The sequence below is a fragment of the Danio rerio genome, chromosome 4 (assembly GCF_049306965.1).
Source record: "Danio rerio strain Tuebingen ecotype United States chromosome 4, GRCz12tu, whole genome shotgun sequence".
In the NCBI taxonomy this organism is placed as follows: Eukaryota; Metazoa; Chordata; class Actinopteri; order Cypriniformes; family Danionidae; genus Danio; species Danio rerio.
The window spans coordinates 10674026-10697407 of record NC_133179.1 but is presented as its reverse complement, the minus strand read 5'-3'; the positions used below and the strand labels follow the sequence as shown (position 1 = coordinate 10697407).

Sequence of the window (23382 nt, the reverse complement as noted above, 5' to 3'; positions counted from 1 at the left end):
ACTGATTGGATTCATAAACCAAAGAATATCACTTTTTTTGTATGTATGTGGCATAAAGATCACAATCATAAAAAATAAAGATGTATGTTTCGTTTTTGTTCAATAAACTGGAAAGAAATGCGTTTGGTAATGAGCATTTATACTCCAGTACACATTTCAAGCCTCAAAAATAACATTTCTGAAGTTTATTGAGGCATATAATCTGAGTTTGAAGATGATTTAATTTTTATTTAGACATGTTTTCACCCAGTGAGCAACTTTTATTGAGTAAATGAAGAGATCTGACGGAAATCTCGACTTTCTCTATATCATTGTGAAACCAGTGCTATTTTTAAGCGATTTTCATCGATTTATCAGAGATACCCTTAAATTACTGCTATTTTAAATCAATATTACTGTTCAAACACTGACCTGACGGAGCTTTTCTCCTGACCAGCTTGTATTGATGGAGTAACTAATAACACCTCATTAGCTGCAGCTGGGAAGCCCAGTGGTGTGTGGTCGCCCTCTAGCGGCTCAGACTGCAACACGCGCACTACATACAGTACTGTACTAATGGATGTTTTTTATGTTTGCTATGATAAAATACTTCGTTTTAGTTTCTTTTAAATGTGTACCAAACGTTTATATGATATAAAATTCTCCTTAATTAATTATAATAACTTATATAATGACCATCAATAAACAGCAGATTAGCAATTAAAACTTTAATATGCCAGCACAGTTTTACAAACAGTAGATTAAACTTATCAAACAATTAGTGTTTCTCCATACAATCCTATTTAAATTCATCGATATAAAATCACTATAAAATGTTGCTCTTTAACAATAGTCACTGTAAAAACTGTGGGATTTCAAACATTCACATGCTGAACGGCTTTTGCTACACCGCTTGGTAGAAAAGAAAAGAAAAAACTCATCTAACCAATCACACAACCCAGTCCAAAGCGGTTTAAACCAGTTTAGACACAGTGTGAACCTGAACCTATAGCAATCAGATTTTCTCTGCTCAAAATCAGGACTGGCTTCAACCCTTAACTGTTATTCAGTCAAAAAAAATAAGACCCATTTTGGCATTAGATAATAATAATAATAATAATAATAAAAAAAAAGATTAAATAGTTCAGCTGTTAAATTATGTCTGCAAATGGTCCGGACAATAACAAAAGTGGATGTGATTTAGCATGTAGCATTTTCAAATTAGCATCAACAACAACATTCGTGTCTCCTGCAAACATTCTCAAGTCACACATAATCTAAAATGACCAAAATACAAAATGAAACGAATCGTGAACACATAATGCACTTTGGATAAAGCATACTCTTATGTAAGCATATTTTCTTGGGTGTAGATCCTTTGGACTCTCTTTTTTTTCTTAACAATCAGGTTTTCTCCGCTCAAGCTAAGCCCATGATCAAGTCCAGCTTCAATCCTGATCCAGACTCCAACCAAACCATTATTTCATCTTAAAAATAAGACCAATTTTAGCATCAGATAAAAAGAGATAAAATAATTAGGCTGTTTATGATGTCTGCAAATGGTCCAGACAGTAACAGTAAAGTGGACGTGATGATTTAGCATGTAGCATCTTCAAATTAGCATCGAAACCTTCATATCCTTCAGACATTCCCCACAGCCGCACATCACCTAAAATAACAACATACAGTGTGAAATGAACACATACTGGAAGCGTATGCAAACGTAATTTTTCTGGATTACTGGTGAGTTAATAAATGATGAAAAGGCATTGTCGGTGAGTCCCATCTCTGTCCCGGGACAATCAGAGTCTTTGCATAGTGGTGATGGGTCTGAAGACAGTTTTTAAGGCACTGTGACGTGGAAAGGGCTTCCGGGCACCATTTCTTCACCCCATTTGACTATGAGAATGTAGTCTCCTTTCTCTTTCACCGTGTATGTGACGTTGTACATTCGGTTGCCCATGTGTTTGACGTACACCTCCTCACAGGGCGTCTTTGGCCCGTGAACTCCCACCATTAGCATGTTTGTCCCTGACAAGAGAAAATAAATACATTTATACTGTCATATATGCTGCTTTTTGTGCATTGGGGTGTTATTCAATGTGCAATAATTATCGGATTTCCTAGTACTGGGTTGCTGCTGGAAGGGCATCTGCTGCGCAAAACATATGCCAGAATAGTTAGTGGTTCATTCTGCTGTGGCGACCCCTGATAAATAAAGGACTAAGCAGTAGGAAAATTAATGAATGATTATCATCAAAATAAAAAAAAAACACTATCTAGATTTCTCTAAATGTCCCTTTCCTTGTTGTGAATCTTTTATTAATGCTAAGCATGTCATGTCATGTCAATTTCATCCGCTTATCTGAGGCCGGGTCGCGGGGGCAGCAGTCTTAGAAGGGAACTCTAGACTTCCCTCTCCCCAGACACTTCAGCCTTCACACCTCCAGCTCCTCCGGGGGGATCCCGAGGCGTTCCCAGGCCAGCCGAGAGACATAGTCCCTTCAGCGAGTCCTGGGTCTTCCCTAAGGCCTCCCCCAGGTGGGACATGCCTGGAACACCTCCCTAAGTAGGCGTCTTGGAGGCATCCGAAACAGATGCCTGAGCCACCTCAGCTGACTTATCTCGATGTGGAGGAGCAGCGGCACTACTCTAAGCTCCTACCAGTGAACAGAGCTCCTCACCCTGTCTATAAGGGTGCACCCTGCCACCCTTCGAAGGAAACTTATTTCTGCCGCTTGTACACTGCAAAAAATGCTTTTCTTGCTTAGATTTTTTGTCTTGTTTCTAGTCTAAATATCTAAAATTTCTTATATCAAGAAGCATTTTCAAAACAGGCAAAACATATTGTCTTGTTTTGAGAAACAATATGCCAATATTAAGTGAGTTTTTCCGTAAAACAAGCAAAATAATCTGCCAATGGGGTGAGCAAATTAATCTTGTTTTTTCTTTTGACGTAAGATTATTTTGCTTACCCCATTGGCAGATTATTTTGCTTGTTTTAAGGAAAAACTCACTTAATATTGGCATATTGTTTCTCAAAACAAGACAATATGTTTTGCTTGTCTAGAAAACTCTTCTTGATTTAGGAATTTTTAGATATTTGGACTAGAAACATGACAAAAAAAGTCTAAGTAAGAAAAGCATTTTTTGCAGTGTATGCGAGATCTTGTCCTTTCGGTCATGACCCAAAGCTCATGACCAAAGGTGAGAGTAGGAATGTAGATTGACCGTTAAATCGAGAGCTTTGCTTTTCGGCTCAGCTCCTTCTTTACCACAACGGACCGGTACATCAACCGCATTACTGCTGCCGCTGCACCAATCCGCCGGTCAATCTTCCACTCCATCCTTCCCTCACTCATGAACAAAACCTGTGGAGCATGTACAATGTAAATGCGATAACCAAATACAGACTTAAGTGTGTGTGTATATTTTCGTAATATATAGTATGTGCGTATATATGTACTTTAATGTACTTACATATATGTGTACAAAAAAACAATACATTACGCATAGGCTTGTAAATAAAGCTTAATAAACACATTCAGGAAAGTTTAACAATTAACGCTTATACTCTGGTATATAATATTCATTCGTTCATTTTGCTTCACGTTAATCTCTGATTTATCCAGGGTCGCCACAGCAGAATGAACCGCCAACATTTTTAAATGCTTGTTTTTGTCCTAATTAAGAAAGGTTAGCGCCGGCGCACCTGCTTTACTGCAGTCCACAGTAAAGGTGTTCTTCTGGCCGATGAAGGCTTTGGAGAGGCCTGCCCCCCTGGAGACCACCTTACTGGCGTCAGATGAAAACTTTGGCAGAGTAGAGAAAGATCCAGCCACGGATGAGGACTTTGTCACCGTTTCCACCAGAACTGATGAGGTTTCGTGTAGAGAGTGGCCGCCAGACAGACGTGCACCTGAAAGAGGGAGTTTGAGTTTGTTTATTTGTAGTGTTGATCATTTTATTGTTGGCTTCGTATTTTTATAATAATAGTAATTTGACTATAGGGTGAACATTCTGTCAGATGGAGTATGGATGAAAAATATTCTTTGGCAAACTGTGGCACATCTACATGTATGTGCAAGACTAAAATAAAATAAAATAAAATAAAATAAAATAAAATAAAATAAAATAAAATAAAATAAAATAAAATAAAATAAAATAAAATAAAATAAAATAAAATAAAATAAAATAAAATAAAATAAAATAAAATAAAATTAAATTAAATTAAATTAAATTAAATTAAATTAAAAATAAACTAATATAAAACTAATTATATTAAATTAAATACATATATATAGATTAACTTAAAACCTTCAGATGTGCTTCATGAGTGTGTCCTTGCACCGATCTTACACCAAACATTTTAGTTCCGAGGGTAAATACATAGTAAAAATATGGTGTTTGGTGACTCACCAGAGACTTTGGCTTTGAAGGGGCTGCCCACGATATGCTGCGGTCCACCATATTTGATGGAGATGAGGTAGCTGCCGGGAGCCATAGGTGTGTAGGTGACCTTGTATCCTTCCGGACACTCCTGACAATCCATCTTCACCTTGGACGGGCCGTCAATAGTGACCGACAGAGCTCCTGACCCAGCATTACATGTGTTCACAATGAAATCTGATGGTACGCCTGAGACAGAAGACCCAACCAAATGAGTTCCTTTGCATTTGGATTTCAACACTCATAAACTGCTTTTACCAGGTCCTAACTTCTACTCAAACCAATTGAGAAATGAGCACTGTTTAATCATATCACACATTAAAGCAAATTATTTTACACTACAGTCCAATATTTTAAACATTTATTTAAGACGAATCACTGTCCAACCATATGAGATTAGGCTTTTTATTATGATAAAAATATTGTCATCATGATCTTATTATTTGCTTTTGCCATCTGATGAGCACATGGACCAAGAATCCTGACTAACAGACGGTCTTTTTGTTGGTGTCATACCTGTCGTTCCTCCCTCCAGTCCAGGCCCAAAAGCAGTCACCATTCCTGGATCTCCTGCCTGACCAGGTTCCCCGACTCGGATCTTGAAGGGGCTGCCTGGGATGTGGCTCCCATTAAAACGGACATCGATGGAATGGACACCGTTCTCCCGGGGAATAAACCGTATGGCGTGTTTATCTGCACAGACACAGCCACGCAGTGTTAAGTAGATAAAATGTTATTTAAAGTAGTTTCTTTAAATGGTACATACAGTAAACAGTCAAAATAAATAACATTAACTTTTAAAAACATGCGATTTATATTACACTGTTTATTATTCAAGATATTATTTTAATTATAAAAAAGCTTAAAATGTATTTATTAAAATAAAAATATAAAGAAATGAATTTATGAACACAGGAAATATACATAACTTATTAAATAGTGCATAAATAATAATATAAAATGCTTAAATTGTCATCAATAAACATATTTAATATAACATATATAACAAACATATATTTCATAAAATTATATATAAATATTAATAAATCAAAAAAATCATAGATTTATATTATAGATCAAATAATTACCCTGTACATTATTGATTTAAGATATTATTTTAATTATAAAAGTCACAACATTTATCTTTTATTAAAGTAAAAGCATAACATAATGTATTCATGAACACAGAATAAATTCTATAACACAATAATATATTGAATAGTACATAAATAATAATATAAATGCTTAAATAGTCTAAAAAATAGTTTCATAAACACTATAAATTTAATAAAAGTGTATATAAATAATAATATACTTAAACTCAAAGAACTGTATTATAATAAAAAGCCCTGTATGTTATTGATTAAAGATATTACTTTACATAAATGAAAAATCATCAAAGATTTTAAATTAAAACTAAAATAAAGAATTCATAAACACAAAAACAATTTTATACTATATTAAAATATATAATATATTAAATAGTACATGAATTATAATATAAAATGCATAAATAGTCTAATAAAATAGTTTCATAGACACTTTATATTTAATACAGTTATATACAAATATAAATATCAATAAATATGCATATAACATCTTATTATAAATACAAATAATTTCCTCTGAGTTTTTACATGCATGAGTACAGTATGCTCACCATTGTCCAGCTCAGTAATATAACACTCCTCCACAGCTCCAGATGGCGTGTGCACCTTAGCATCAATCGCACCTCTCGCTCCGTTTAGCTGTACAGCAAACGAGGCTTCCTGATTCACCTTCAGACCCATTTCCTGCACACAGACAGCCAAACAGATTTATAAATCAAATTGTCTTTTGATATCAACTATTTTTCAGAAATTTAAAAAGTATGCCTAGAAATGTGCAGCTTTGTACGATTTATAAAGTCATTTTGACATAAAAAAGTGGGGCATGTTGAGTAGCTCCTCCCCTTTTTACTCCTTTTTTTACCTCCCCAACAGCGTTTCATTTATTTAATCGAGTTAAAGTGTATCATGATGAGCCACAGTTTATAATAACAATGCTGAATCAGTGAAATAAGCTTTGAAATGCAGTCAAATTACCTTTAAAATGTAGATTTTTCTGAAACTAATGACACAGGCTCATCTGGGAACTTGGAATTATCATGAAAGTCAGTGGATACAATCACATCCACATTCAAGTATATCCATATGCTTGCCAGTCATGCTGCTGTTTGTTTTGATTGTTTTGCGCCATCTAGTGACTTAATAATAGTATGTAGGTTAGTATATGCTCCAATCAGCCATTTTTCTTTCTATCTTTGCATTTAATTAAGAAATTATTAAACTATTACAGCTTAGAACAATCTTTTTTTCTGTCTAATTGTTTAGTTTTGTGGCAAGTAGCCATTAAATAAGTGGGATAAAGTACATCCAGGCAGTTGTTTACATAAAATAAAGCCCTTCTGTTTTACACAATAGAACAATAATGGTATATTCTGTAACGTACATCTTGTATACTGTCTACCAGTGTTTAGGCAAACCTTTAGTATGAAAGCAGAATAAATGAGCAATTTCAGACAAATCTTATATGGGGTGGGGTTCTTCAAATACTAGAGAGCAGTTGATTGGTCAGAAGATCTAGTGTACAGTGATGTCATAAAAATCACTGCTTGTTTTAGGCAGAAGTGAGAAAGTATACTTTAATGCCGGGTTAGAAAGATGTCTCAGTAAGCATATTCTGAGCGGCCAACATGAAAAATGATGTGCTACTTTGTCACGCTCATTAGTTTTTCCAGAGAAACTCCTTGAATCTCTTTGAAGGGAAGTGTAAGTACACTTGTCGGGTCTCATGATAAGCTGTTGTGTGTTCTCCATCAAGTGTTTGTTGATAAAGGAGCTGCCATCCGCTCTCAAGAGTCCCTGAATCTCACCCGTCCCGCTGCTTTACACAATAACCATCCATATCCACACAAACATACACACACACACACACACACACACACACAAAAACAGTGTGTTTGATCTGGATTTGCTCACCTGCAGGCTGGTGACGGTAAGAAGACGAGCGTCATCTGACAGTGAGGCAATAGGAACGATGAAAGGGCTGTCTGGGATATGTTCGTCATTAAATTTGATTGACACCTCATAGTCGCCTGAAATCAAGGACGAAAAAAAAAAAGACTGAGTGTAATTGAATGTTATATATTAAACTGAGCTATTTTACTTAAAAGAAATCAAAACTAGGCTAAAGTTAGCATTAGTAGTTACCAGGTTCCTGTACAATGTAGGCCACACCACAGGAGCCATCCTTCCTGTCCTCAAAGGAAATCTCTGCTTTGCTGGGACCCTCAACAGCAATGGACAAACCACCAGCACCGGCCTCACGGGTCCAGATACTAAACTCAGCTAAAAGTCACACACACCCAAAAAATTTTATTATGTATGTAAGGTGATTTAAAGTCATATGAGCAACAACCCAGATGAACAATACCTAAATTCCTGTCAGTATTATTTTAATATTCGTCAAATATTTAATTTTTTATTTTTTAATAATCATTTTATTTTTATTTTTTATCTTTTAAATATATATTTTACATTATACATAGATTTTATATCTTTATTAATTTTTTTATCTTTTAACATCAATGAAATGATTTTAACATTAATGGAAAGAAAAAATACAAAATTATTTTTAAAAATTAAAATACAAATTACAATTACAAGAATGGAAATAAATAAATGCTATATCAAAGGAATCAAAATCATGGTAAATTAATAGCAGGTGATACAAGATATAAGTTATCAGGACAAAAGATTCAGCTTCCTGTAGAAATCTTATAAAGGGAATCCATATTTTGAATACTTCTATTTGACTGAGAACTATTTGTTTAGTTTTAGTAATAACAGTACTGCTTACCTGGAACTCCAGCCACACCCCTGTCCAATCCGGTACCGCCAGCCCGAACCTTATGGGCTCCTCCCTCTCCCAGGGGCCCCACGGTGAACTGGAAGGGGCTTCCAGGAACATGTTGACCCCTGTATTTTACATTGACCGTGTGAGGGCCCATCTCGTGTGGCACGAAACGCACACTATAGGTGCTGTCCTCTCCTTCAATGATCTCAGCGTCCTCCGTATTCCCACTGGGACTCGTCACCTGTGCAGTCATCTCCTGTGTACCCGATTCACCTGAGAGAGGAGAGACGTGTATGAGACATTTCACATACAATTCAGGCATCTCTCCCATAAAGCTGATGTTCTGGCTGGACTTTTCTGCAGAGCTGACGGCTGCTCACTTTTTCCAGCCCAGCTCCTCTGTCATAAACCTCTGCAGTGGAAAGAGTGTGCTCACTCCTGCTGAAAACCCCATAAACACATGCATACCATGACATAATCACACACACACACACACACATACACAAAAAAACAGCTGCAAACTAAAAGAAAAATTAAAAATCCTACTATCATTAACCCTTATGGATGTATATTTATATCCATATAGGAATCTATATTAATATGGCTATACTGCATATGAACATATGTTCAAATATATCTTTGAATTTAGGTATAATTACATATATATGCACATATTTGTAATTTCAATGGTTGGAAAAAATATATGTAAACATATATTTTTGCAATACTTTGAAATATATGTTGCATATATGATATGTTTTATATGTTTGTAATCCAAATATGAATCTGAATTTGCATAAACCTCCATATATCAGATTTCTATATGAAAATATAAATATGGTAAGGGTGAGTAAATAGTAAAAAAACAAAAGTATTTAGAATCTTTAATAATTCATTAACACATGCGCCCACACACACAAATACACACACACACCCTCTGATTGTCGGCCCTGGGGACTGTTGAAGGGTCCCAGGCTTTCCCTTCCCATGAATCCACCGAAAACATCCCTGAAGGGGTCGCCCCCCACCTGGGTGCTTTCTTCCACCCGCACCTCCCGTTTGGTCTCGCCCGCCCGGGTCTTGCTGATCTCGGTGCGCTCTGTGCGTGTGTAGGTGTGGCTGCTGCGGGTGAAGGTACGCGTGAGTCTCTCTTGGGCCGATACCATCTGAAACCAGTTCCCTACAGCCCGAAACATAGAGGAAAAAGGAAGAAGGAAGGAAGGAAGCGATGAAAAAAGAGGAACCGGAAAAGCATGCTTTTCATTACTGCAAATCTAGATCAAAACACTTTCTTAGAGAATCTAATTTAAGAGACAGAAAGTGACACGTGTGACAGCGGGAGTCAGTGAGAAACAGCTGGAAAAAGGAGACAAATGTGCTCGCTTTCCTACTGCATAGTAATAATATGCGAGAGATACTGGCTATCACTTGATGTATAGTAGTGCAAGTAGAACAACAAGGGTTCATGGTGCCATGAAGTGAATTAGCAGCTCATGCTGCAGTCTTTAGCATCCTTGTTTGTTTTGTTCAAATCCAATGCCAGAATCCCAGAGCAAAGTGGACACAACCAAAGCATTTAATTATCATTTTACTATTCTGAGGAGCTGTGAATAGCATTGAAACCACACCACTGAAGCTGATAAGTCATGAATGGAGTATGTAAAGTAATATGTAAAAATTTTATTCATACCATATAGAGTCTATAATTTTAATGGTTTTACCCAGCGTGATAACTGCAGTGCAACGATTAATATATTTGCATTCACATTGACGAACAATAACAATCTGCTAATTTGTAGAAATGCTTTTCATTTGGCAGTACCCCGTTGTAACCAGCAGGTGTCAACAGTGTGCTTTTAGCGCATCTGATTAGTAAATCCAGCTTGTGATGTGTAATCAATCTAATCAAACCTTAAATTTAGCAATTGCTAAAGAGAACAAAACAAATTATTTTCACCAGCGTTTTCAAGAGAGGCAACCCAAAGATGCCAGAGCTAACAATGGGTGGTTTGCATAACTTACACGTATTTTTTCTCATATTTACCATGGCATAACCATCTGTTTTTAAGACCAAGATAGTCATGTCTTGTAAATAACCTTTTTAAAGAGGGCTTAACATCAAGCAGTGCATTGCCACAATGGCATCTGTAGATTTTGAATTGCACGAGCTCTTTATATTTCAATGGATTTTGAATGGCTGTCAGTGTTTTATCATTTATTTGCTGGAAAAATTATCGCAATTCCAATTAAATCATTTTTCTATATATTAATCATTAAGTTCATTGCTTTACATTGTTTACATAGGCCTTAAGTCTCACCTGGAATCTTGAGATTGAGGTCACAAGTGCTGCCCACTGTGGCGATAGACGGCGCTTGCCTTTTCCTGGTAATACTTTCCTTCATTCTTCCCTCCCCCAGAACCTTCACTGTGAATGGACTACCTGTGGAACAGCATGTAGAGTTTAAAAGAGTCGCCCACTTCACATAGACGCATCCTAAGGAGACTCATAGAGTATTGTTCTTATACCTGGCACATGTTGGTCTGCGAATTTAATGTTGATGATGTAAGTTCCAGGTTCAGTGGGGCAGTAGGTCACTTTGCATGTTCCATCGTCTACATCCGAACAATTGATGTCAACCTTGCTTGGCCCCTCGATGGACAAACCAAGACCGCCATATCCTAAGGTTTAAGCCAGAGCCGAATGGATTGTATGATTAAGTGTGCAAACGCAGAGATTGGTGAATCCAATCACCATAAATCCCTTAATGTAGTTCATTTTTTACTTCTGGTGGTAGTATCTCATCTCATCAGAGAAAAGTCTGTTTCAACATGCCTACTATTTCCTTTCTCAGCTGTAAAAAATAACTGGGGGCTTGTTTAGGATTTTGATCTTGGTGGGTATGTGATCTTTTTAAGCCGAAAAGAAAATGAATGAATAAATGAATTTGTGAATAATTTTGTTACTGTTTTAAAATGTTACGGTACTGTTTGTTTTATGCATCAACTGTATTTTGCAGGCATACTTTGTTTTTTTAACAGTGTGGACCACAATGGAAACAAGCCCAAGGCTTTATTGTGTTTTTATCATCAACGGTTTTATTTCAAAATGTATGGGATACTTGTATTTTTGTACAGCTTGTCTAAAATCTGTCAAATAAAAATTCAATGCAATTAATCTCCAATGATCAGCTGGTGCACTTTTAAAGACTAGGCAGTTAGTGATTTTGTTTTTCCTTTCAGACCTTCTAAGATTATCTCTCAAGTAATTGAATCCAAGTGTATTTGTATAATGCTTTACATAATAATTATAGTTCCAACGGAGCTTTACAAAAGGTTTGCAATAATAAATTATCATCAAAATCTTAAGATTTAAGACAAGTTAAGATGTGAGTAGGGTGGATAGTACAGCTATCAAGTTATATGTATATAATACATTTTCAATGATATTATCAAATTATTACAATAATTAACAACATCATTTGTGAATTGATCAAGAGATAATTTTGATAATAGTGGTGTAAAATGTTTTATAAATTAGTTTTTTTATTTTGTACCTACAGTATGTGTCCGGCTTTGTGAATGAGTAGGGTATGAAGAAGACCACTGTAGTTTATTTGGCTTGTGTTCATGCACACTTGCAAAAGGCTATGTATTTGACTATTCAGCTTGAACTACTTATTTGCTTAAAAACGGAATCATCCGTTGAGACGACATGCATTATTGATGTTCTAGTGGACGTTATTTAATATACATTGTCTCTTGTTGTGAAATAAATAAACTGAAGATAAACTCAACACGTCCTAAAGAATACCATTTACCTGCACTTCTGGTGTCCACAATGAACTCAGCCACTTCAAAAGTGTGTCCTTCAATCAGACCTTTTCCAGACACCTTCACCTTACTGGCATCTCCGATCTCCGACTGGCCTACCATGATCTTGAACGGGCTGTTGGTCACGTGTTTCCCGTTCTTCTTCACGCTCACCACATGCTCGCCCACCTCTTTAGGAGTAAATGATATTCCTGATGGCAAAGAGAAATAGGACTGAGCTCTTTCTTCAGAATATTTTATGGGAATGTCATATCTAACAAAAAAGACAGGCCTCGGGGTTTGGCTTCACATCAGAAGCCTTTGTTGGGCTGATAGTCGATTCCCTTTGAAATTGCAAAAAGAGTCTCAAATCAGGTTTTAAGGCAAGCATTACAGCTCATAGAAAACTTTTAGTGTCAAAGGACATTTCTTTTTGTCTCTTCTTTCTTTATTATGTGTTTCCATGGACCATCAACAAGTCCTGCCTGAACTTCAATGGAAATATGTTAGAATTTCATTGCATCTTTAAAGTCTGTCCTAAATCAAAATGTTCAATGTTTATTTTGCTATTCTTTAGGTTAAGAATCAATCTGTGCAAGTTAATCCACTGAAAATAACATATTTGTTATGGTCATCTTCATTCAAAGTCTGGAAATTTGCTTCTGCTTACTGTTTGTATGCTACGAGGGTATTATGTGCAAAAAGCCCCACCCCCTACTCAATATTCTGTTTCAGTTCCGTTTCAGCAACTTCTGGTTCACACGGACTTGGTCTCTGTATGTGTTGGCCAATAATATGATCTGGCCTATTTACAAGTTGCTCTATCAGCTCAGTTGTGAGCATGCAGGTGCTGGCAGGTCTGTTGAGTGATTACCGATGTGTCGGTTTGGCAGTCTCTTCAGCAGGCAGGGTTCCTCGTTGCCAGATGGGGCTCTGATGGTCGCAGACAGAGAGCTCAGGTCTGTCTCCGTGATCTTCAGAGACACGTCTGTGGCTGTGCCAACGTTCAGCTGAGAAGTCCTCATGGAGTCATCACCTTTATCAATAACAATAAAATAATAATAACATGAAGATCCATAATCAATATGTCTTTTTTAACATACAACAATTAATTTCTATGTTAGTGCAATTTTTAGGTATGAGTAAAATATTATTCTTTAAACTACTGTTCCCTCTACATTTCAAATGAAAATATTGCCACTTCGAGCATTTATTTGCAGAAAATGCCAATACACCTAATTGACAATAAAGATAGTATGTTCTCAAACTTTAAATAATGCACTAAAAGAGGTTCATAATTTTTTTAAACAACACAATGGCAACAAATATTAACAAAAAAATCTATTTAATGTTTTATTATAATTATTTTTTAATGTATTTGTTTATTTACTTATTTAATTTTGAAAAGCTAATATATACCAAGAATGCATTAAACTGGTCATTGACAATAAAGAATATTATTAATTATTATGACCATTTTTATTTATTTATTTATTTATTTATTTATTTATTTATTTATTTATTTATTTATTTATTTATTTGTAATTTATAATTTATTTATTTGATTGATTATTTATTTAATTATTCATTAGATTATTTATTTATTTATTTTTGAAAAATTTATATTCACGCAATAAATTGATCACTGACAATAAAGATTATTATGAAATATTATGATAATAATTATGAATTTATTTGTTTATTTATTTTTATTTATTTTATTTATTTATTTTTTTATTAATATTCCCCAAGGATGCATTAAACTAGTCATTGACAATAAAGATTAATATTAATTATTATGATTATTTTTATTTATTTATTAGTTAATTAATTTATTTATTTGATCAGTTATTTATTTAGTTATTCATTCGATTATTTGTTTGATTATGTATTTATTTAATTTTATTAAAATTGAGATAATATTCTACAGCATTTTTGTTTTACAATATTTGTTTATAATTCAAATTATGATAACATTTCACAACATTATCAAGACTATAATCCTGATCAAACAAATGCAATCTTTGTGAGTTTATTCAAACATGTAAACCTAGCCAAAACGTAAAAATAGTTCTTTTATAATTATTATAATTAACAAATATGATATAATTATTAAAATAAGCATTTGCTCTGTGGGTGCAACCCTATTTCCGCAGACTAGAACCGTTTTTTGAGGGGCAAAGTGAGAGTGAGACTAAAGGAGGGGGGAAACAGCTGCTTCCTGTTTCTTAAAACTCTCTGAAAGGGCCTCCTACTTTTAGAAGCACTTTACAGATGTGGTTAAATTCTCCCGGTGTGAATGCACGCGCACACACATAAACACACATGCCAGCTAATTTAGTGATTCACAGACATTATGGAGAGACATAACTTTGCCCTCTCTTGTTCATCCTCCTGCTCTCTTACTCATACCCAAATATGGGCACACACAAACCTGTGATCTTGGCTGTAAAGGGGCTTCCAGCGATGTGCTTGTCATCAAATTTGACGATTATGTTGTAGTCTCCCGGGGCCGTTGGCAGGTAGGATACAGTGCAGGTGCCATCTTTATTATCCTTACAGCTGATCTCTGCCTTGGAGGGTCCTTCCACTGCCAATGACAGACCACCTGGGAGAAGATGAGAGTGCAATGTGAAACTAATGCAATGTGAATGGGGGGATTGTAGGTTTGCTGTGGGCATTACCTTCTCCAGCATCCTTAGTGACGATTGTGAATGTAGCGGATTTGTTGACCATCCCGTGACTCAGACCAGGGCCGTATGCATTCACATGCCCGCTGTTAATGGCATCCACATAGAACTGCAGTGGGCTTCCTGTAGGGAAATAATAAAAGAGAGCCAGAATTTGTGGAATAGTTATTAAAAGTGTATTTTTTAATCATTTAACTGAAAGTTTAAAATAAAAAGTTTTAAATTTTAATATTTTTGAATAATCACAAAGAAAAGACAGTTTATGTATTCAATTTAACATTCAATATTGGGATCTAAAGAGAGCAAGTAATTATGGAATAGTCTTTAAAAGTTTATCTTTTAATCATTAAACTGAATGTTTCACAATACTTTCTGTAAAGTCTGTATTTATAAGATTATTCCTAATGTATTATAATGCATGCATAATGTCTTATAAACAAGGTTATGATGTGTTGTATCATTTCTTGAATGGTAATTAACATAATTTCATCCAAGTTATAATTTACATAATAATTATAAAGTTTTCAGATTTTTGGAGCAGTAAATGTCTGTTCAGATTTACTGACAAAAGCGCTATGTTATAGTAATTTCAATAACTTTTAATAAATTACAAAGAGAAGACAAGTTATACATTCAATTCAACATTCAATATTGGCATCTAAAGACTAAAATTGCATTCATAACCAGTGTTTTTTTTTTACACAGTATTATTCTGCATAGTGCACCTGGTATGTGATTTCCATCATATTTGATGTCCATCTCATGCAGGCCCTTTTCGGTAGGGGCGTATTTGACAGTCACTGTCCCATCCTTGTTATCAGTGATGTGAGGACTGGCGGTTTTACCAGAGGGCATATGTACCTCACCTGGAAAAATACACACACACACACACACACACAAAATATTTTAATAAAGAATGAAATACAGACGTACATAGTTCGAACTGTTAGCCCCTCTTTGATTTTTTTTTCCTTATTTAAATATTTTCCAAGAGCTGTTTAACAGTGCAATAAATTTTCACAGTATGTCGAATAATATTTTTTTCTAGAGAAAGTTTTATTTGTTTTATTTCGGCTAGGATAAAAGCAGTTTTTAATTTTATAAAAGCCATTTTAAGGACAAAATTATTAGGCCCTTAAAGCCACATTTTTTCCAAATCATCGTTATACAATAACTTGCCTAATTACCCTAACCTGCCAAGTTAACCTAATTAACCTAGTTAAGCCTTTAAATGTCACTTTAAGCTGAATCTGAAATATTCTCTCAGTTAAACAGAAATTGGGTAAATAATTAAATTGGGTAAATAATTGGGTTAATAATTCCGACTTCAACAGTATGCCATACAATTCAATTTAAATATTTCATAAAACAAAAGGTTACGCAAATGTTCTTAAAAAGTGTGCACTGCCATGTTTTTAAGTACACATTTAAAAAAGTGCAAATAGTATCATTTAACTGAAAGGTTTACTTATGCTTAAATTAAAATATGCTTTTGTAAATAACAATAAACAATCAGAAAATACTGTATTCAGCTCATACCTAAGAATTTTCTTTTAAAGTATAATATTTGTATATAAAGTAATCGTTTTAGTAGTATGCTACTGTAGAGTACTTCTCTTTTACAATGGGTGAAGGTATTTCTATGCCTAAGAAATCATTATCTTTTTCATTATAATCGATTTTGATGTTTAAGAAATAGTAATACCTGTAATCTCCCCCTTTTGCACAGTAAATGGAATGACCAAATTGAACGGGCGAAGCACTGGCTCTATGATGTCCACAGCAGTAACTGGTTCTTCCGTGGCCTAAAAAAAATAGTTTAACATTACTGCACTGCTAACTAAGTACAGCAGGATGATATAAGTCCATGCAAAAGGTTAAGAGCTAACAGCACAAACAACAGACTGGTTGAGCTGCAAAAGCGTAAATAAATTGATAAAAGCAGCAGCTAGAAAGCACAGTAAAGCAGAGCAAAACTACATCTCTGCTATGGGAGCCATTTCATTAAAACTACAAATGCACGATCAGCCAACTAGCCATTTAATAACTTGTTAAAATGAGACATCAGCAGCAAAGCTCATGAAGCAAAGATGGATGATGGATGAAATGAAGAGTTGTAATGATAAATGCTGAGGATATTATCTGATGACTACGGGTGCTGTGTACCCAGTGAGGGGAGTAGCCCTGGTAGGGGGCGTAGGGCTGCTGTAACTGTAGTTTATCACACGGTTCCTCGATTATAGGGATGGTATCAGAAGCCTGGAGAAGGAGGTGGTCACATGTTTAGGGATTGAACACTACACACGTTCACATGCAGCTAATTCAATCCGACCCACTGAACGGGAATTGAATTGCTAAGTTAAATCCATTCTCAATCAATGAGGTAAAATAAAGGTTTATATTAGGGATTTTTTGAAATAACACACCATGCACTGGTATCCATATTTTGATTTCATCTTGGTTAACAAACTATACAAATTATACATCACTGTGTGAAAGCTTTAGAGAAAACTTTACATCTTTAGGGTAAACTCTAAATCCAAACTTTTAATAGGGTAAATACTTTTAAAGACATGACGTTCGGATACATGTATGTTTAAAAAAAAATAAAATGATCAGCTAAATAAATAAACATTAGTATCAATACATAAGCAAACAAAAAAAAAATAGTTTACTTATGTTATAAACACTACCCAAAAATGACTATGCATAATGCATTGCAACAGAAGATGCTCACCACCACATGGAAGGGACTGTTGGGAATGTGCTCTCCTCCGAAGCGGATGGTTATAACGTATTTCCCAGGTTCTGGAGCAGTATAGTAGATATCAAATGTCCCATCTGCATTCTCCACCACATCCACATCCAGCTCCGCTCCATCTGGAGTTGACACTTTGCAAGTGACCTTCCCCTTCCCAGCAGCCTTTGCGTCCACAGTGATAACAGTCTCCTCGCCAATTTGAATGGTAGGTCCGAGTCCAGAGCCTGCTCATGGTACAACAATGACATCAAATCAGAAAGAGACACAATTATAATGAAAATATTACAGTATTTCCCTACATAGGAGACTCTTTTTACCATTCATCCCACTGACAAAAAAGTATTTAAACTCTAAAAAGGAGATTTTCACAAAAACTCACCCAGTCCATGTCCCCCAATAGACACTAGGAATTAACACAAAGAATTATTAGAAGTCATGATATATAACATGTTGAGATTAGATAGTAACAAAGTAGCAAATCACAGGTACATGTAACACACATTAAATGTCTGCAACTGACCTGTCACAAGGCATTTGCTGGCATCTCCACTGGGCAGCGCATGGATGCGGTAGGGAGAGTATGGGATTTCATCTCCGCCATATTTGATTGTAATTGTATACCGCCCCGTCATATCAGGAACATAAGACACAGTGTATGTTCCATCTCTGTTATCCCTAATGTTGGCTTTCTTTGGCTTTCCTTCTGGGTCCTGCAAAATAAATGAGCTGTTAAAGTGTATTTACACAAATGGATGCGTGTGTATCTGGTAATCCCGCATATACATAAGATCCTAATTGTAGTCAATATCCAACAAGACAATATTCGTCATAAAGAATGCGTAGCAAGCATCTCTGACTGTTAGTCATGTAGTGGAAAACCACATGTAGGGTTGTAGCCTAAATCTAATGACAGGTCAGTCCACAGAGACCACTAGAGGGCAGTATTAAGGGTGTCAGGTCACCCTCAACAGGCACAGAATGATCAAATATGGCTGCCTGGGAGAAACGTTCACTCTCACATCTGAAAAAAAATTACACTTTTGTGCACGACGAGGACGTTTTTAGATTCATGTGCAGTTTGGGACAATACATTTTGGTTTGAGTGAAGTTTTCTCCCTTCCTTTTTAAAATGAAAAGTAGTATGATTATTAAAATAATAATAATTATTATAATATATGTAGATTACCCTCATGAATGACATTCCCAAGAGCTTTCTTGGCTTTGTCATTCATAGACAGACAGACAGACAGACAGACAGACAGACAGACAGACAGACAGACAGACAGACAGACAGACAGATAGACAGATAGATAGATAGATAGATAGATAGATAGATAGATAGATAGATAGATAGATAGATAGATAGATAGATAGATAGATAGATAGATAGATAGATAGATAGATAATACAATACACAGATGCTTAGGATAATCTGTCACACCAAGGAGTAACTAAAGAACAAATCATTATTAGAAAACTAATATGGAACTAGGGAACAACTAGGGCAAACTATTAAATAACTGAAGGAGAAAAGCAGCCAAAGGAGCGAGGGAACTGGGGTAGGGGGTACGGTTGCAAGGGAATAGGCCCAAGGCTGATGGGATGGGACGCCAGACATGGTGAGTTATAACAATCAGAGGAGGCCGAAAGAAGGGGCCGCCTTACACATCCTCTCCTAAGAATATGGAAGGGGATGGTGCCCTTTACAATGTGGTTCTCCCACACCCTCCTACCCCAGTCCTCCACAAACACAGAGGCCTCCTGCCTGCACCCATCCGGACCCTACAGCGACAGCAGGGAAAGGGGTCAGAGGTCAGGGCAGAGTAAAGCGGAGGGGGGACATTGGCCGTTAAAGCACATGTGATCACCTGTGTCTTAAAACATGACAAAGAAAAAGCCTGATTGAGTGCCAGTGTAGCTCACCAATATCTGTACAGTGAGAAGACCTTCTCCTGCATCACGCGCATCAATAGTGAACTCCACTGGTAGACTTGCGGGAACACCTGAAGCATTCAGACCGGGACCGCTGGCACGAACTTTACTGGCATCATGAGCAGGTAACACCTTGATTTTGAATGGACTGAAAAGGGAACACATATAGACATATGCCAATATTCAATAATCGAGATGAACAATCACAATGCTGATATTGTGGGCACTTAAATATACAGCGAATAATTTATCATTTAAAAATATTCACATTGTAATTGCAGTCGTGTTTATAGTGTCAAATGCTTGGTGACTTAACTACTATTTTAGCTTATATATTTTTTTTATATTTACATGTTAATCTGGCCAAATAGATGCTGAAATGTTGTAGGAAAATTCTGACTATTTATAGGGCTATTGTAAGTTAACACATTGCAATAAGCCTCCAAATTTTTTATTCAAAATAAAAAATTTATTTTACTCACAATAAAAACTACAAAAGCTTTTTTTAATCTTAGATGACATGAATTTCTTAGTTCATGCCTAATAATATGTTAAAATAATAGTCATGATTGTTTTATTAAATACGACTTAAAAACTAATATATTTGGGTTGTATTTTTAACTATTATTAGCATAGCAACTGTAATAAATCTGCCGTTTCCATTAACTAACATTTACTAATGATACTTGATTATAAAGTGTGACCTATTGTACTTTATAACTCTTTTGCTTTTCAGTTTGGTTGATGCATTTGTCTGTCCTAAACATGTATAAACATGAAGCAATATGCTAATTATTTTAGTAACCTTCTTCGCAACTTAGGCCAATATCGTGATAATACCCTACATCATGATAGTTTCAGCAATTATTCACAACAATCAAATTTGATTCATAATCCTAAAAACATACATCCTTGATCTTGAAGTGCTCTTTTTGTTAAAAAGTCAGCATTGACATTTTGGTCTGACCACACAGTCTATGTGCTGCATTAATATTAATACTTGATTAATACATTAAAGCAGTCCGCTCACCTTCGTGGCACTTCTTGGTCTGCATACTTGACACACACAGTGTAAGGTCCATCTTTAGCAGGAGTGTAGACCACTGTATGTGTGCCATCGCCGTTGTCTGTGATATTCACCGGCTCTGTCATCCCTAAAATAATAACAACACAATTAGTCTCTCTGCATGTTTGTCATCTTGTCCAGTCGACTGTAAAACACTCTTGATGAATCTATTCCAGTATGTTTTGTTTACCTGTAGGTCCATACAGCAGAACCTCCAGTGGGGCGAGTCCAGCCTTGCTGCAGTCCACAGTGAAGGTTTGTGGGACATGGGCTCTTACTCCACTGCCCAGACCAGGACCAGTGCATTTGACCTTACTGGGGTCCACCAGCTCCCTTACAGGCACCCTAAATGGACTACCTAAATACCCACAGAAATCATACGGTTAGTTTTTCTTTATAAAACAATAAATCAGGTATGTTCAACTAAGTATTGTAAGTATGTAAGTATTCAACTGCTAAATTAAATGATCATGTCTTCTAAATGTCTTCAGCAGCACTCTCATACTCTCAAAATGCTGAAATGTGTTGTCAATACATACTTAGGGCACTGAGATCACTCAGAAGCAAACCGTGAAATGAATTAGACAGAAGGAAATTGCATCATACCTGGGATAGGCAGACCTCCGAAAGTAATGTTGACGTCATATTCTCCTGGAGTGAAAGGAATATATTCCACACTGCAGCTGCCATCTTTGTTATCTTTACAAGACATCTTAGCTTCTGATGGACCCTCAATGGCCAACCCAAGACCACCCGTGCCAGCTCCTCTGAAATATAGACATTGAAAATAAATACACTTCTACGTGTTCATTTTCAACAGTAGATGTTTGTATATGTACCTGGTCTCCACAGTGAAGCGGTTTGGCTTGTTGACCAGACCTTCTTCCAGACCGGGACCATAGGCACGAACACGACTGGGATCACAACCTTCGGCCACCGCCACCCTAAATGGGCTCTTTGGGACAGGTACGTCATCATATAGTACCTCTATCAGGTGCACACCTGCACAAAAACATCAATTGCAACAATCTTTGATCTGCAAGATAAATATGAAGCTGGGATGTGGTTTCTCATTCTGGCAAGCTCAACTCAACTCTGATTGGCTGATTTGAAAAGTGTGTATAAGTACTGCATCTAATCCTATTTAAGAACAGCCTTTTTGTCAGGAACAGACAGTGTGAACTTTTAAAAAGGAATTTTATATTTTCTCAATCAATTATTTTGATGGAATTTTATCAAGGCATCATGGAAAAAAAGACATCAACAGTCTCAGTACAAAATACAATGAACGAATTCCCAACTCGCAACATCTTCTCACAGAATAATCAATACAGAAGTCGTCCTTAGAATACCAGACAGCTTTGTGTGCGTGTGTGTGTGTGTGTGTGTTTGTGTGTGTGTCCCAAAGTTCTCAGGGAGGAAAGGGAGGTTCAATTCAGAAGAAATGTCAACATGGCCTGTTAAATTATTGAAGACTAGGGTGGACCAGCTTCAGCATAACAGACTTTATGAAAGCCATATAAGCTTCAGTTATGAAACAACAAACCAACATTCAGAGTTTGACTATGGCCTGACATTTCACTTTTTTTTGTAATTAAACTAATTATCCTGAATGGCAATGCAAACAGTTGGACTTTTTAATTGAATTGAATTGAATTGAATTGTAATGAAATGAATTGAATTGAATTGAATTGAATTGAATTGAATGTAATGTAATGTAATGTAATGTAATGTAATGTAATGTAATTTAATTTAATTTAATTTAATTTAATTTAATTTAATTTAATTTAATTTAATTTAATTTAATTTAATTGATTTATTCACTGGAAATCTTACCGTCCTCATAGGCAGTATACTCCACTCTGTAAGTGCCGTCTGCTTTGTCAGTGACATACGCATCAGTGTTGGCACCTGAAGGGTTAACAATACGAACTTTGATGTGGTTTCCACCCATTTTGTTGTGAACCCGAGTGTCAACAATGAAGTGTGTAGTAACTTCTCGGAGCACCCCTGTAAAAACATACCATTTTATAGCACATTGCTAAACACAGTGATGCTAAATACACACATAAACAAATCTAATATTACCTCTGGGCTCCACTCCTGGTCCGTAGACCTTGATCCCACTGGTGTCAAGAGCGGGATCTACCTGAACCCTTGCAGGGAACTTTGGCACTGCATGTCCTCCATATTTAATTGTGATAGTGTACATTCCGTGGAAAGGAGGGATGTAGGTGATCGAATATGTCCCGTCGCTGTTGTTCTGGACATGAACCTCCGCCTGCGCTCCTGAATCTGAAATAATCTCGATGGTCAACTCTGCCTCGCCGGCTTTAGAGCAATCGACTGTGAATGATCCCGCTTCATTAACCTTTCCTCTCTCCAGACCTGGTCCACTAGCTGTGACCTTGCTTGGGTCAAAGACGGACTGCACCATAGCTTTAAATGGGGAACCTGGGATATGAGCATCAGCAAACAGGATGTTGATGGAATACTCTCCAGGTTCGGTTGGCAGATAAGACACAGAGCAAGATCCATCTCCATTGTCCTGGCACTCGATTTTGGCTTCGCATGGGCCTTCCACAGTCAGACCGAGACCACCTGTGCCAGCACCTTTGGTGTCGATGGCAAATGGAGCCGGCTTACCCACAATGCCTCCCTTCAAACCAGGCCCATAAGCCCGTACCTGGAAGTGAAAAGAAGAAAAAACTGTTACCAAAAAATCTTTAGGGAGATACTTTTGTCATTACTTACTCATCATTATAGTTCCATTATAAATTCTGAGGCCTTCACAACA

General features: G+C 36.2%; 1 protein-coding gene across 26 annotated transcripts in view; it reads right to left on the bottom strand.

Moving 5' to 3' along the window:
• Positions 1–690: 690 nt before the first annotated feature.
• flncb (filamin C, gamma b (actin binding protein 280)) overlaps positions 691–23382 on the bottom strand; it is a 65571-nt gene continuing 42879 nt past the window's right edge. For 6 of the 26 annotated variants that reach the window (XM_021475222.3, XM_021475223.3, XM_021475225.3 and 3 more), the window contains 28 exons: positions 22674–23271; positions 22422–22595; positions 21425–21587; positions 21192–21352; positions 20776–20943; positions 20550–20673; positions 19511–19667; positions 18108–18297; positions 17967–17990; positions 17564–17811; positions 16993–17085; positions 16532–16631; positions 15552–15692; positions 14821–14949; positions 14571–14744; positions 13011–13172; positions 12145–12348; positions 10853–11005; positions 10644–10766; positions 9260–9505; positions 8329–8598; positions 7680–7817; positions 7449–7564; positions 6089–6221; positions 4945–5121; positions 4399–4617; positions 3692–3898; positions 691–2010 (listed from right to left, as the gene is read on the bottom strand). In XM_021475222.3, the coding sequence (XP_021330897.1) occupies positions 1823–2010; positions 3692–3898; positions 4399–4617; positions 4945–5121; positions 6089–6221; positions 7449–7564; positions 7680–7817; positions 8329–8598; positions 9260–9505; positions 10644–10766; positions 10853–11005; positions 12145–12348; positions 13011–13172; positions 14571–14744; positions 14821–14949; positions 15552–15692; positions 16532–16631; positions 16993–17085; positions 17564–17811; positions 17967–17990; positions 18108–18297; positions 19511–19667; positions 20550–20673; positions 20776–20943; positions 21192–21352; positions 21425–21587; positions 22422–22595; positions 22674–23271 (4980 nt within the window). In that variant the 3' untranslated portion in view covers positions 691–1822. Of the gene's footprint in view, positions 2011–3691; positions 3899–4398; positions 4618–4944; positions 5122–6088; positions 6222–7448; positions 7565–7679; positions 7818–8328; positions 8599–9259; positions 9506–10643; positions 10767–10852; positions 11006–12144; positions 12349–13010; positions 13173–14570; positions 14745–14820; positions 14950–15551; positions 15693–16531; positions 16632–16992; positions 17086–17563; positions 17812–17966; positions 17991–18085; positions 18298–19510; positions 19668–20549; positions 20674–20775; positions 20944–21191; positions 21353–21424; positions 21588–22421; positions 22596–22673; positions 23272–23382 lie in introns of all 26 variants that reach the window. The other 20 variants (XR_012401918.1, XR_012401921.1, XR_012401925.1 and 17 more) reach the window with 7 other exon arrangements.